General features: G+C 48.8%; 1 protein-coding gene across 1 annotated transcript in view; it reads right to left on the bottom strand.

Moving 5' to 3' along the window:
* G6PD (glucose-6-phosphate dehydrogenase) overlaps positions 1–13817 on the bottom strand; it is a 43960-nt gene that overhangs the window by 815 nt on the left and 29328 nt on the right. The window contains exons 8-11 of the mRNA XM_048488096.1: positions 10806–10992; positions 10451–10686; positions 9211–9287; positions 4721–4813 (exon numbers count right to left, since the gene is read on the bottom strand). Of these exons, the coding sequence (XP_048344053.1) occupies positions 4721–4813; positions 9211–9287; positions 10451–10686; positions 10806–10992 (593 nt within the window). The remainder of the gene's footprint in view (positions 1–4720; positions 4814–9210; positions 9288–10450; positions 10687–10805; positions 10993–13817) is intronic.

The following is a 13817-nucleotide window of genomic DNA, read 5'->3' on the forward strand; positions in this document are numbered from 1 at the left end:
ATGAAAAGCTGTTTTGCTGAAATTCCACAGGTGGTTTAATTGAGGTGTTTGAGCCATCCCTTGCAAGGTTGCCCCCCTTATCTTTGGTCACAGCTGCAAATCGTTACCATACAGCCTAGTAAAAATCCCAAATGAGGTGGCCAGAATTATCTTTTCCTCAACTCTTCTTTGGTTTCTGTAACTTTGTTGGCTGGTTCCAAATTAGATGAGTAATTGGTTCAGGCCATAAATTAGTTCAGTTGGGCTAGTGGTCTCTTAGCCTCTGTTGCTGCTTGAATCTTTGACGCTCTAACCCTGCCTTGCCTGAAAAGTTTTGCTTCTGCAGCTTTGTTCATGGATTTGAGAACTGTTAGTTACTAACTGTCTTTTAGTACGTAAGCTTGAATCTTCCTTTCGTTTTCTGTTGTACTTGACTTCGCTTCCTACATCCTGCTCACTGTGTTACGAAAAGGGCTGCCTATTAAGAACCTATATAAGAACATAAGAACAAGCCAGCTGGATCAGACCAGAGTCCATCTAGTCTAGCACTCTGCTACTCGCAGTGGCCCACCAGGTGCCTTTGGGAGCTCACAGGCAGGATGTGAAAGCAATGGCCTTCTGCTGCTGCTGCTGCTCCTGAGCACCTGGTCTGTTAAGGCATTTGCAATCTCAGATCAAGGAGGGTCAAGATTGGTAGCCATAGATCGACTTCTCCTCCGTAAATCTGTCCAAGCCCTTTTTAAAGCCATCCAGGTTCGTGGCCATCACCACCTCCTGTGGCAGCATATTCCAAACACCAATCACATGTTGCATGAAGAAGTGTTTCCTTTGATTAGTCCTAATTCTTCCCCCCAGCATTTTCAACGGATGCCCCCTGGTTCTAGTATTGTGAGAAAGAGAGAAAAATTTCTCTCTGTCCACATTTTCTACCCCATGCATAATTTTATAGACTTCAATCATATCCCCCCTCAGACGTCTCCTCTCCAAACTAAAGAGTCCCAAACGCTGCAGCCTCTCCTCATAAGGAAGGTGCTCCAGTCCCTCAATCATCCTCGTTGCCCTTCTCTGCACTTTTTCTATCTCTTCGATATCCTTTTTGAAATATTTTAAAAAATAAAATTATTTTAAAAAAAATAAAATTGTAAACATCTGGCTTGCCACAGCTACGACAGAGGTCTGGGACAGGTTCTCCATATTGGACACCTTTGGAATTCAGATACAGAACGGTGGGCACAAAATGGCTGCTGCAGCTTACTTCAGAAAGTATAAACTCCACCATGGCTTAAGCATAAAAACTGAGTTTAACTCTCTATCATAAGCAATTCCTAAAGAAATCACAAAATTAAGAACTATAGCCCACAAAATAGTTGCAAAAATGTTTTCGGTAACTGAAAAGCTGTAATTGACACGACTCACGTACGTAATTTAAAGAAACAGAACTCAAATTTCCACGTGCTATAAAATAAACCTGGAGCAAACACACCTAACAAAAGAAACAAAATGATCCCACACTGTCAACAAAGACCCAGAGATAGACAGCAAAGAATTACAAAAACGTACCGGTACGGGTACAGCCCGGAACCCACACAGCACCCCATGTACCAGTACTTCTTGCTGTCTGTCTCTGAGTCTTTGTTGACAATGTGGGATCATTTTGTTCCTTTTGTTAGGTGTGTTTGCCCCACGTTTATTTTATAGCACGTGGGAATTTCTTGAGTTCTGTTTCTTTAAACTACGTACGTGAGTCGCGTCAATATAATAAAGCTTTTGGGTTACTGGAAAAAAATTTTGTGGGCTGTAGTTCTTGTGTTATTTCTTTAGGTGTCGCTTGTGATAAATTTACAGTTTTTGTACTGTTAAGCCGTGGTGCAGTTTATACTTTCTTAATTAGAGCTTCTCTGCACTTCCCTGCTTCGTCTGTGAATGCAGCTCGCCTTTAGGCATGCGGCAAAGATCCGTCTGCTGTGGCAGAAGATGCATAGCCAATCACATCTCCAGTGGCCAGGGCTAAAACCCCACCCACTTTATGTCCTAGGCCAGGAGTCCCCAACATGGTGCTCATGGGCACCCACGGGCACCACGTTGGGGACTCCTGGCCTAGGACACAGAGTCCCTTACGCAAACAGCTGCCTCTCTCCTAAGCAGGGCGGATGCTATCAAGGTTTCTGCTGCCCTCTAAGCCAGCAGTCCGCAGGTGTGTGGCGGATCTTCCCCTGATGAGCTACATGATCCTACAGAGCTGTCCTTTTTGGAAGAATGTGCTGCTGGTGTGCTTCGTGCCGCTGCAGCAAGCAGACCAGCCTGTTGGACCAGTGCGGCTACTCATCACTGGAGCACTTGTTTTAGTGCAGGCAAGGTCAGAGATCCCTGCCTGTACTTTCTTGCTCTTTCTCAGGCCAAGCACGTCCTCCTGGCCATCAGACGCCGCTGTCCTGTGCCTGCTAGAAGCACAGCGCCGCCCTCGCCCTCAGTGAGATCAGGAGACTTCTTGCTATGTGCTTGTGACTCATTGGGTCTCAGGGAGGGGCCGTGGCTCGGTGGCAGAGCATCTGCTTGGCATGCAAACCCCAGATCTGACCCCCTCCCCCAGCATCCCGTCAGAAGGACCAGGCAGGTTCCTTAAATTCACATGTGAATGCCACTTGGGTGTTAAAGGGGGACGTGAATCCGCAAAGGCTGCAGACCAGTGCTCTTCCCCAATCAAAACTGATTTTGTAGCCAGTGTGGCATAGTGGTTAAGAGCAGGTGCACTCTAATCTGGAGATCCGGGTTTGATTCCCTGCTCTGCCACTGGAGCTACGGAGGCTTATCTGGGGAACCAGATTAGCTTGTGCACTCCAACACACACCGGCTGGGTGACCTTGGGCTAGTCACAGTTCTTCGGAACTGTGTCAACCCTACCTGCCTCACAGGGTGTTTGTTGTGGGGTAGGCAGCACCAGGCCCCTTTCTGCTCAGCGCTCAGGACACTCAGGACTTTTCTCCCTAACAGGAGGAGCTACAATATGCTTTCAGCAATGGGGACTGATATTTGGGGGGACGGGGGTGTTTACAATGTGCTTGGTAACCTGCTAAGAGCAACGAAAAGCAGCATAGGGAAAAAAATTAAGTTTACTCTGAGACTGTTTTTCTTTTAAGAATTCTGTAAATGTGGACATGATTGTGTTCTCTCCCATTTGAATGGGGCCACTTGGCACACTACCTGTATTGCTTAATAAACCCTGTTCAAAGGAGAGCCATAATGCTCGCCAGGTTTAATGTTATGCCTTCTGCCTTGTTACATGGCAGATTTAATAAGCAAGAAAAGCCTAAAAGATTGTGCCCATGTAATGATGGCTCAGTTGAATCTCTGGCCCACCAATTACTACACTGTCTCAGATTCAAGGAAATCAGATCCAAGTATGTGAATCTTACTCCTTTACATTTACCCCATCTCCCCGATTTAATTAGATTACACTACTTGTTGGACAACCCTGATCCTTCTCTCTGTATGATAGTGGCAGACTTTCTCCTGGAAATTACTAAACACCAGTAGATTTCCTTTGACCTGTATTGTATATGCTTTTTAATCTGTTTTTTTAAAATTACTGTTGTACTGTTGTCTATGCCAATAAAGGCTTGCTTCCACTGTGACATGATTGTGTTCTACTTCAGCTAACCTGTCCTAAGATCAGTCTATATGAAACGGCAGAAAAAAGCACCCCCTACCTGTGTATTAAGAACTCAAAACAGAATGCCGATTTCACCCTGCAGCCTGGTTCTCATAGAAACGATCCCTGAGTGTGTCCCGCTTCCAACAGAGGCAGCTCAGAGATTCTTCCAGGGTCCCGTCCCCCAGCAAACAAAGCGTATGAAACCACATGTTCTTGTCACACATTCTCAGTTGATGGGAGGTACACTGCCCCAGAATAGAGAGGTTCAATTCCTACCGTATATACTCTAGTATAATCCAACCCAAATATAAGCCGAGGCACCTAATTTTACCGCAAAAAACTGGGAAACTTATTGATTCGAGTATAAGCCTTCGAACTTGACTCAGTAGCAGCTAAAAACAGAAGATTTGGGAGCAAGATGAGATAGAGTTGCTTAGCAGAGTTTGCATTAAGGATGAGCAGCTTTCCAGCACTCTAGGAACACAAATGAACCACTGTCTTCCTCCAAATGTAGAACAATTCTGGGATTCAGCAACATCAGTGTTTGGCAGTGAACTACTGTATGAAGAATTGTATTCATCTAGAATGCAACGCACCAATAACCCTTAGGAGAGAAATGCCTCGGTTTCTTTTAACACACACACACACAACCTAGTTGTAATGCTATGCAGGCTGTCCTTATAGCTTGTTTTTACAGCTCTCTGGTGAGTTAGAAAAAAAGAAGCAACATGCTTACCGGATCCCCACAGCAGCCCCAGCTCCGGCCGTCATCTTGGAATTATCGTATATACTCGAGTATAAGCCAAGGGGGGCTTTTTCAGCATTAAAAAATGTGCTGAAAAAGTTGGCTTATACTCGAGTATATACGGTAATTATCATTGTTAACATTGTCAAGACTGGACTGAAAATTCATCTGGTCCAGTGTTGTGACGCTCTACACAGCCTGCTCGGGAGGGCCCAAGGATTCAAGAGTGCCTTCTCCAAGTAGCGCATCCCAACCGGCAACAGTGTGTATACCGTGTAAAGCGCACCTATCGTTTTACATAACAACTCAAAAGCCATATGCAAATGCTCATCTTCCCAACTCACCTTCCATAGCGATAGGGAATAGGTGGGGTCTTCTCAGCCTCAATCTTGTGGAGCAACGGAGTGAAGATACGCCAGGCTTCTCGCAGCTCATCACTGTGGGGAAGAGGACAACGTTAGAGTAGCTTGTGGGGAGCTCTGCCGAAGCAAGCAAAGAGGGCTGCTGCTGGAACAGGGAGGACCACGGAAATTTTAACTCTTAACTAATTACGCTATTTATCGTCTGCCTGCCTCACAAGGACTAAAAGAGCTTCTAACTAGTTTTCCCCATGCCTCCTTCCCAGAAAGAGCAATTCACAGTGCATTTTCTAAAGCTACTTTAGGAGCAGCAGTGACGTAGTGGTTAAGAGCACTGGAGGAACCGGGTTTGATTCCCTGCTCTGCCGCTTGAGCTGTGGAGGCTTATTTGGGGAATTCAGATTAGTCTGTGCACTCCCACACATGCTGGCTGGGTGACCATGGGCTAGTCGCAGCTTTTCTGAGCTCTCTCAGCCCCACCCACCTCACAGGGTGTTGGTGGGGGTGGGGAAGGGAAAGGAGTTTGTAAGCTCCTTTGAGTCTCCTACAGGAGAGAAAGGAGGGATATAAATCCAAACTCCTCTTCTTCTACTTCCTTCGAGTGAACCCCACTGAACAGCCCCTTCGACAATACATTAGTCCTAAGTATGATTTTGAGTTTGGGCTACCAACCTCCAGGTGGGGCCTGGAGATATTACAACTGACCTCCAGATGATAGAGATCATTTCCCCTGGAGCAAATGGCTGCTTTGGAGGGTGGCCTCCAGGGCATTATTATACCCCACTGTGTTCTCTGTCTGAACTCCCCCCCCTTCCCCACACACACACACACACACGGCTCCATCCCCAAATCTCTAGGAATTGCCCAGCCCTATTTCAAGACAGTGGCGTAGTGGCTGTGAGCAACCGGGTTTAATTCCCAGCTCAGCCGCTTGAGTTGTGGAGGCTTATTTGGGGAATTCAGATTAGCCTGGGCACTCCCACACATGCCAGCTGGGTGACCTGGGGCTAGTCACAGCTTTCTGGAGCTCTCTCAGCCCCACCTACCTCACAGGGTGTTTGTTGTGAGGGGGGAAGGGCAAGGAGATTGAAAGCCCCTTTGAGTATCCTGCAGGAGAGAAAGGGGGGATAGAAATCCAAACTCTTCTTCTTCTTCTTCTTTTAGGCTGTGTGGCTGCAGTCTGGGAGTTTTAGCTCCTGAGGTTTTGCCTGCACCTGTGGCCAGCATCTTCAGAGGCACGTCACAGCAAGACGTGTTTCTCTCCGTGGACTGCTCTCTCAAGGGCTTACGACCCAAGGGGACTTTTGCAATTTAACACACATGTATTTGAAGTTCTATGTGACAAAAAACAACAAAACACTGCAATGAGGAGTCTACCCCATTGGAAGAAGCAAAGCTGTGCTGGAGAAAGACTCCCAGGCGTCCACCCCGGCAGTGTGTGGAGGAGACAGCTGTCGCTCCGCAGCTGAAGAAGAGTTTGGATTTATACTCCACTTTTCTCTCCTGTAAGGAGACTCAAGGTGGCCTGCAAGCTCCTTTCCCCCAAAACAGACACCATGTGCGGTAGGTGGGGCTGAGAGGGTTCTGAGAGAACTATAACTAGCCCAAGGTCATCTGGCAGGCTTCATGGGCAGGAGTGTGGAAACACATTGGGGTGGAGGAATCAAACCCGGTTCTCCACATTAGAATCCACCTGCTCTTAACCACGACACAGTGCTGTAGACTTAAGCCAGAGAAACTCTTCTGCTCAGCACTTCTGGCTCGCTGGTCTCAGGACCGGCTCTGCTCTTCCCCACTTGTCCTGCCTGAATTTTAATGACCGACAAGCTGAGGGTTACGTACTGCACCTCCAACCCCTTGGACAGTAGTTCTAGAGGCTGCTGTGAAGACCTGGGTAAAAGCCGTAGGTCGGAATACTCCCTTCCTCTTAGACTCCACAGGTGTCCAGATCTTCACAAGTTCTCCAGATAAAGTTATGGACTACAGTTCCCATCATCCCCTGCCAGCGTGCTGGCAGAGGATGATGGGAACTGTAGTCCATAACATCTGGAGGGCCACGAGTTTGACACCTATGCTCTAGACCTCCCCTTCCCCCGAAACCAGAACAACTGGAAGTCTGAGGGAACACTGAAGAATACCTTATTTTTCGGAATAAGTGACAGGCAAGGTTTCACTTAAATTTCCATACTACACATTCTAAGAAATAATTCCTGCTGGGTGACCTTGAACTAGTCACAGTTCTCTCAGGACTCTCTCAGCCCCACCTGCCTCACAAGGTGTTTGTTGTGGGGAGAGGAAGGGAAAGGAGCTTGTCAGCGGCCTTGAATTTCCTTACAGGACAGAAAGGGGGGATATAAATCCAAACTCCTCTTTTTCTTCTAAATGCAATTTTATCTCATTGATATGGCAGTTTATGGATGAAAATATATCCGTGGGGGTGGAAAGTGCTGAGTCACAGCTGGGTTTGCAAGGGAAGATGCATTCGGAGGTGGTTTGCCACTGCTGGCCACATCACGTGCTGAGGGAGTTCTGAGAGAACCACGACTGGCTCAAGGCCCTCCAGTAGGCTTCACTGGAAGGAGCAGGGAATTTAACCTGGCTCACCGGACAACCGTCTGGAGCTTTTAACCTCTGCACCACATGTGTCAAACTCAAGGCCTGCGGGCCGCATTTGGCCCAGCGTACGATTATATCCGGCCCGCGAGATCATTTTGTATATCTTTTTTTAACGGCCCGGCGATATGGAGCACCACCAGCACACACTTCAAATCCCATAATGCAGCGCAGCAGCTGCCTTACAAGCTACCTACGTCAGATCAAGCGCGTGGATGCATACAACCCTAATTTCAAATCAAAGCTAGCCCCTAACAAGGGCCAAGAGAAAAGCTGATTCTGAAAATAGAGCCTTTCAAAACCGGTGGGAGAATGAGTGTATGTTTTACTGAAATTGCTGGTTCCCTGTTCGGCCCGCAACCTAAAGTTTGGAATATGCTGCCACAGGAGGTGGGGATGGCCACTAACCTGGATAGCTTTAAAAGGGCCTTGGACAGATTTATGGAGGAGAAGTCGATCTATGGCTACCAATCTTGATCCTCTTTGATCTGAGACTGCAAATGCCTTAGCAGACCAGGTGCTCAGGAGCAGCAGCAGCAGCAGAAGGCCCTTGCTTTCACATTCTGCATGTGAGCTCCCAAAGGCATCTGGTGGGCCACTGCGAGTAGCAGAGAGCTGGACTAGATGGACTCTGGTCTGATCCAGCAGGCTCTCATGTTCTTATGTGAGCTGAGTTTTGGTCCCCTGTGCGATTGAGTTTGACACCCCTGCTCTACAACATATGCTGACTCTCATGACTGAATTAGTTTTCAACATTACGGTGTTTTCTACAGATCTGTGCCTTTTATTTGCAACCTTCATTGTTTTCCTTCTCCAGATACGCATGGTAAGGTAACACAGGGGCAGCAGTTGATTGACAGCTCTCTGTTCAGTACTGGTGTATGGGCATTTGGTTTCTAAAAAAGCTATGGCATTTTTAAAATATGTTAATTAAGCTAATAACAACATCTTATTCTGAAGTACAGCAATCTAAGTCCAGGCTTAATAAGTAATAAAAATTGTGTTTCAATTTCCCCCAAAATTGGGGGGGGGGGAGGTGTTACATTTCTTTCCTGAGGTTTAACAGTTTCAGAAATATTGCATTTATGTGCAGCAAACGAAAAAAAGTCTTCTGGCAGAATATTTTGCGGACTGCAGACCACATTGTCAGATGAACGAAGCGGGGCCGTGATTGGCAGACAGATCTGTGCTGGCGTTTCACTCATCGTGCATGCAGACATTTATTTATTTATTTATTTTATTAAACTTATAGGCCACCTATCCCCGAAGGGCTCAAGGTGGCTCACAGTATGGCTGTTGAATCGAACAGCAGATCGACAGCATAAAACACTAAAATCATTAAAACCTAAGCAGCAGTTTACAACGATAAAAGCTGTAAATTAAACAACCCGATATATAAAACAAAGTTGTTTAAAACAGGCGCCCAGTCGAAGGCCAAAAAAGAAGAAGAAGGGGAGGAAGTAGGCAGGGCCTGCGATGGAATCTATAAATAAATAAGGCCCAGCCATAATAAGATGAAAACGGCAGCCTCAATTTCGGTTTTGATTACGGTTTCGGTAGGGGGCAGTAAGTCCACGGCCGGCCTCTCCAAAGGCCCGGTGGAATAGCTCCGTCTTGCAGGCCCTGCGGAACTCATTAAGGTCCCGCAGGGCCCGCACAGCCGGAGGTAGGGCATTCTACCAGGCAGGGGCCAGAGCCATAAAGGCTCTGGCCCGGGTTGAGGCCAGCCGTATCATCGCGGGACCAGGGGTCACCAGTAAATCTGCTGTTGCCAAACGCAGCGACCTATGTGGGACATAAGGGGTGATGCAGTCACCAGTTCTTGCCCTCAGTTCCCACTGCAAAGTCCTGAGCCCACCTACCTGCGAACAAAATGCATCTGGCTGCCGCAGAAGACGTCCAGAATGAGGCGCTCGTAGGCGTCGGGGAGCTTCACGCCCTGCAGAGGACAGAAGGGCACAGGGGCCATCAAGCGGGCTGTAGGCCTCTTCGGGGACACACGCTGTTCCACCCTTTGCAACCATCACTGGGAGGGAATAACTGGGGCGGAAGGTAGTATAGACAACTTGTTTGGGACTGCATGCATGGAGTTAAGAATGCCTGAGAAACAAAGGCCTCGTTTGCATATGCATGTCCGTTTCTTGGTGAGGACAGAAATGAAGCAAGGGTTTTGCAGGGGTCAAGGATCATCGTGAATCAAACGCTGTAGGTCGGGAGAGCTGGACTCATTTGTTATGAGGGTTGGATAAATGTGCCGTGGTTGGGCCGGACGTTGGGGTGGGGGGAGCGGCTGCCTCAGTGGGACCCAGAACAGCACTGGGGGGGGGGGACGGGGCATGCCTGGAGCGGCGAGCCTGCCCCAGGGTGAAATGGCTGCCTGGAGAGGGCTTTTCAGCCCCTTCAGCCAGCTGAGGCACCCCCCCCCCCTCGCTTCCACTGAAGATCTCATCAGCTGTACAGATTAAAATAACACTGAGTGGCAACTGACACAACAGTGTTTGTTTTATTCTCCCTCACCCTTCTTTCCTGGGGTGGGGGTTATTACCCCCTTCTTCCCTTGCACTTGGTCTTCCTCTGTTGTATGTGGCTCCACCTCCTGTCACAATTTAAAAGTGTGCCTCAAACGGTTCAAAACAACTGGGGACTCTGGTTGCACAGCCTTCAATACAGACCTAAACGTTCCACAATTGTGCAAACAGGCTCAAAATTAGGTATGCAGCTTTATACAAAAAGCCTGTGACGAGTGTAAGACTCCTGTGGCCCTTGTTAGGAGCTGGCACGATGTTGGGATCAATTCCACTCAACCACGCTGCTTTGTTCTCAACTGTTTTGTTGAGTGGGTGAACCCAAGGCACAAGGTGCCAGAACTGAGAGCGCCGCCCCTCAGCTCCGCCCTTTATTTGCTAAACGTCACGATCACCACCAATCAGTGAGCGGGCTCTTCTGCTTTTGACAGTTATAGGCCCCAACGTGGTAGCCTAGCAACACGACAACAGTTCCCACCAATCACCGTTCAGTTCTTCCCCACTCTTCCAACTGCCATAGACTGCAGGCACAGGGTCAGCCATCCCCCCGGCACGGAGTATGAAGCGCTCGTCGTACCTTGTAGCGGTTGCCGTAAGTGAGGTCGAGCTCCGACTCTTCCGGATTGAAGAACATGCCGGGTTTCTTGGTCATCATCTTGGTGTAGACGGCCTCGTTGGGCTGCACGCGGATCACCAGTTCGTTGCGCTTGCACTGTCGCTGGAAGATGTCGCCCGGCACGTCCCGAAACTGCAGCCGCACCTCTGCCTTGCGCTCGTTCAGAGCTTTGCCACAGCGCAAGACGAATGGCACGCCTAGATGGGGGGGGGGGAGGATTAGAAAGAGAAAGGTCGTGTCAGAGACAGCTTGCCCCCCCCCCAACACAGCCTCCACGTCAGCATGTTGCTCTCCCCTCTCCCCCTGCTGGGCTTACCGTCCCATCTTTCGTTGTCTACATAGACCACAGCAGCGGCGAAGGTGGGGGTGGTGGAGCCTCGTGGAACTGTTGAGTCGTCCAAGTAGCCCTTCTGAGCTTCCCCCTCACCTGCTGTATCCCCCACATATTGACCGAGTACCACATTCTCAGGCTGCACCTCTCGGATACATTTGAGCACCTTTACCTAGTAGGAACAAGCCAACCGTGTTGGAGATCTTCACACTGCACTGACACAGCAAAGTGAGATGTTGTAAGTGGAGAATCTGGGCTCGTATCTGTTATATGAGTCACGGATATGAGTCGCAGTAGGGTCACTGTCATCTCTATTGGTAAAAGCTACTGTTTTGGCCGACCACCCGATCTCTGGGTCGTGAGAAGAGAGCCAGGTCATCCCTAGCACTACTGGGAATCTCCCCAACGTGGCCACTACGAACTGTCTTATTTCATCATGCCCTTTATAAGTCATTAGTAATCCCTCAGTTTTATGTGTGGCCACCGTCCCCCCCATGAGGGACCCGTCCATTTGCTCGAACATAAGTGGCCGTTTCAGTTTCTTAATCTTACTTTCAAACACCTCCACCAACGCTGGATGAATAAGGCAGCGTGAACATTCCGAGTTGATAAGAGCTTCAGCCCTGGTAGAGATCTGAGATCCCGGAAGTGCAAGGGAGATGGAAATAACCACTGAGGTAACGGAGGGCCCACTCACCCTCCCTCCAGCGCCAGCCCGGGCAACCTGGTCTGTGGCGCCCTTCAGGACAGGTCGTCCCCGTTTCCCAACTTTGGTGTCGCCCTCTCTGAATCAGATGAGTCCCCGGAGGAGTCCTTAAACTCAACAGCCACCTTGGCTGAGGCTGGGTGTATGCGTGCCTGATCTTTCAACAACCCGCCTTTCTTGGTTGGGTTGAAGTTGCCTGCAGCTGGGACTTGCCATCTTGGACAGGTCGCCAATCGGTGTCCTCCCTCCCTGCAGTGGGAACACAGTCCCATCATGGCACCGTCGGCTCTTTGCTACTATCTTTGCTCCTGTCTCTACCGCTGGGCTTTGCCATGGGCAGGGTTTTCTGTATTAAGTTCCAACGTGTTTCAGAGCACTCTACCTGCTTAATCCGTACTTCAGCCTCCCCAGCACATCGAATCCAATCCATCAATGAGCCAGGGTCTCCTTGAACCAGCGCCCACTGTAGGACTCTCGGATGGAGGCCGTCTTTGAACATTTGTACCAATACCAATTTCGGCCACCCACGCAACCTGCTCACTAGTCTCCAAAATTTTGCTGCAAATTCACTGACAGAGGAATTTCCCTGGCATAGACTGTGTAGCTGCGCTGTAGCCCTCTCCTCTGCCAATGGGTCTTCGAACCGCCTACGTAGGGTCATGATAAAAGAATCTAGCTGGTACAGTTCAGGGCCGTCAGCTTCAACCAACCCTACCAGCCAGGTAGCCGCTTCACCCCTGAGTTGGGTTCCCACCTCAAAGACTTTCTCCCATTCTGACCTGAAGCTTGCCCCATACACCTCCATATACAATCCAACCTGGATCATGAAAAAGGCAAGGTCCTCGGGATCCCCTGCAAATTCTGCCTTCAGTCCCTTTCTTGCCTGTCGTAGGTTAGGGTTTTGTATGGAACCTGGGGTTTGGATGGGTATCGGCGAAAGTCCCAGGTAACGAAATTGTGATTCTGTCCCAGGCATGACTTTAATCGATGCTGGGCACTTTGTAGGAGTTCTGGCACAATGTTAGGATCAATTCCACTCAACCACGCCGCTTCGTTCTCAACGGCTTTATTGAGCTGGTGCACCCAAGGTACAAGGTGCCAGAACTAAGAACTCCGCCACTCAGCCTCAGCCTTTATATGCTGTCACAATCACTGCCAATCAGTGATTGGGCTCTTCTGCTTTAACAGTTATAGGCTCCAACAATAGTAGCCTAGCAACATATCAACAACAGTACTGACCAATCCCCATTCAGCTCCTCCCAACTCTTCCAACTGCAGTTCCTAACAGTATCCCCTCGCACAGGGCTCCCCAATCTTGTTGTGCCTGCGGACACTTTTGGAATGCTGCAAGAGAGCAGTAAAGGCCACCACAACATTGCTGCCGTGGGGTTAATTACAAGATGCTGGGAGGCTTCAAGCCCAAAATAACCTCTGGTATTTGGGGCAACTATTTCCGAACGTGTACTCGCTGCAAATTCCAAAGATGACATACTTCCTGGCATCTTCAGAAGCACTTCCTGCCCAAATGAGGAAAGCCAAGATTGGCTCTTTGCTTTGCAGAAGTGATGTGTCGTCAAAGAAGCGTGTGTATGTATGTGTCTGTGTGTGTGCCTGTGTATGTATACAAATACTGTGTGTGGAGAAATTGCCATGTCACTTTAAATTTCTCAAATTTTTAGCTGCTCTGGCTAGATGTGAGAGCCCCAGCTGTAAATTATGTTCTTTCTGACTCCTAACGACTTTGTTAAATTAACATCTGTTAGCAATTATGACTGTTGGCCAAGCTGACTCAGCAAATTACCATGAGAACGCTATTGGTCTGTTTATACCACCTGATGGGTAGCTTGTGTATAACTACCTTTCAATGCTCTCATTAGTATCTATCTATCTCAGTGGTGGCGAACCTATGGCACGGGTGCCAGAGGTGGCACTCAGAGCCCTCTCTGTGGGCACGTGCAGAGTGCCCCCCAACACACATCTAGGCTGGTTTGGGCCACTAGGCTCAATTATTAGCATGAAACCTAAGACCTAGTTTTGGGGAAGCAGTGTAGGTAACCCTGTTAAGCGCTGTTGACCCCACTGATTTTCATGTGAAGAACTAAAGCAGGATCCTTTACCTGGGAGTAAGCTCGGTTGCTGGCAATGGGGCTTGCTTCTGATTAAACCCTCCTAGGGTTGTGATTCACCCATTGGGAGAGTTGCATGGTTGCTTCAAAGCAAAGCCACTGACTACCACCAAGCTTACTCCTGAGTAACGCATGCCTCGGAGCCAACCGGTTTTTCTAAACTAA

The sequence above is a fragment of the Sphaerodactylus townsendi genome, linkage group LG03 (genome assembly GCF_021028975.2).
Source record: "Sphaerodactylus townsendi isolate TG3544 linkage group LG03, MPM_Stown_v2.3, whole genome shotgun sequence".
Lineage (NCBI taxonomy): Eukaryota > Metazoa > Chordata > Lepidosauria > Squamata > Sphaerodactylidae > Sphaerodactylus > Sphaerodactylus townsendi.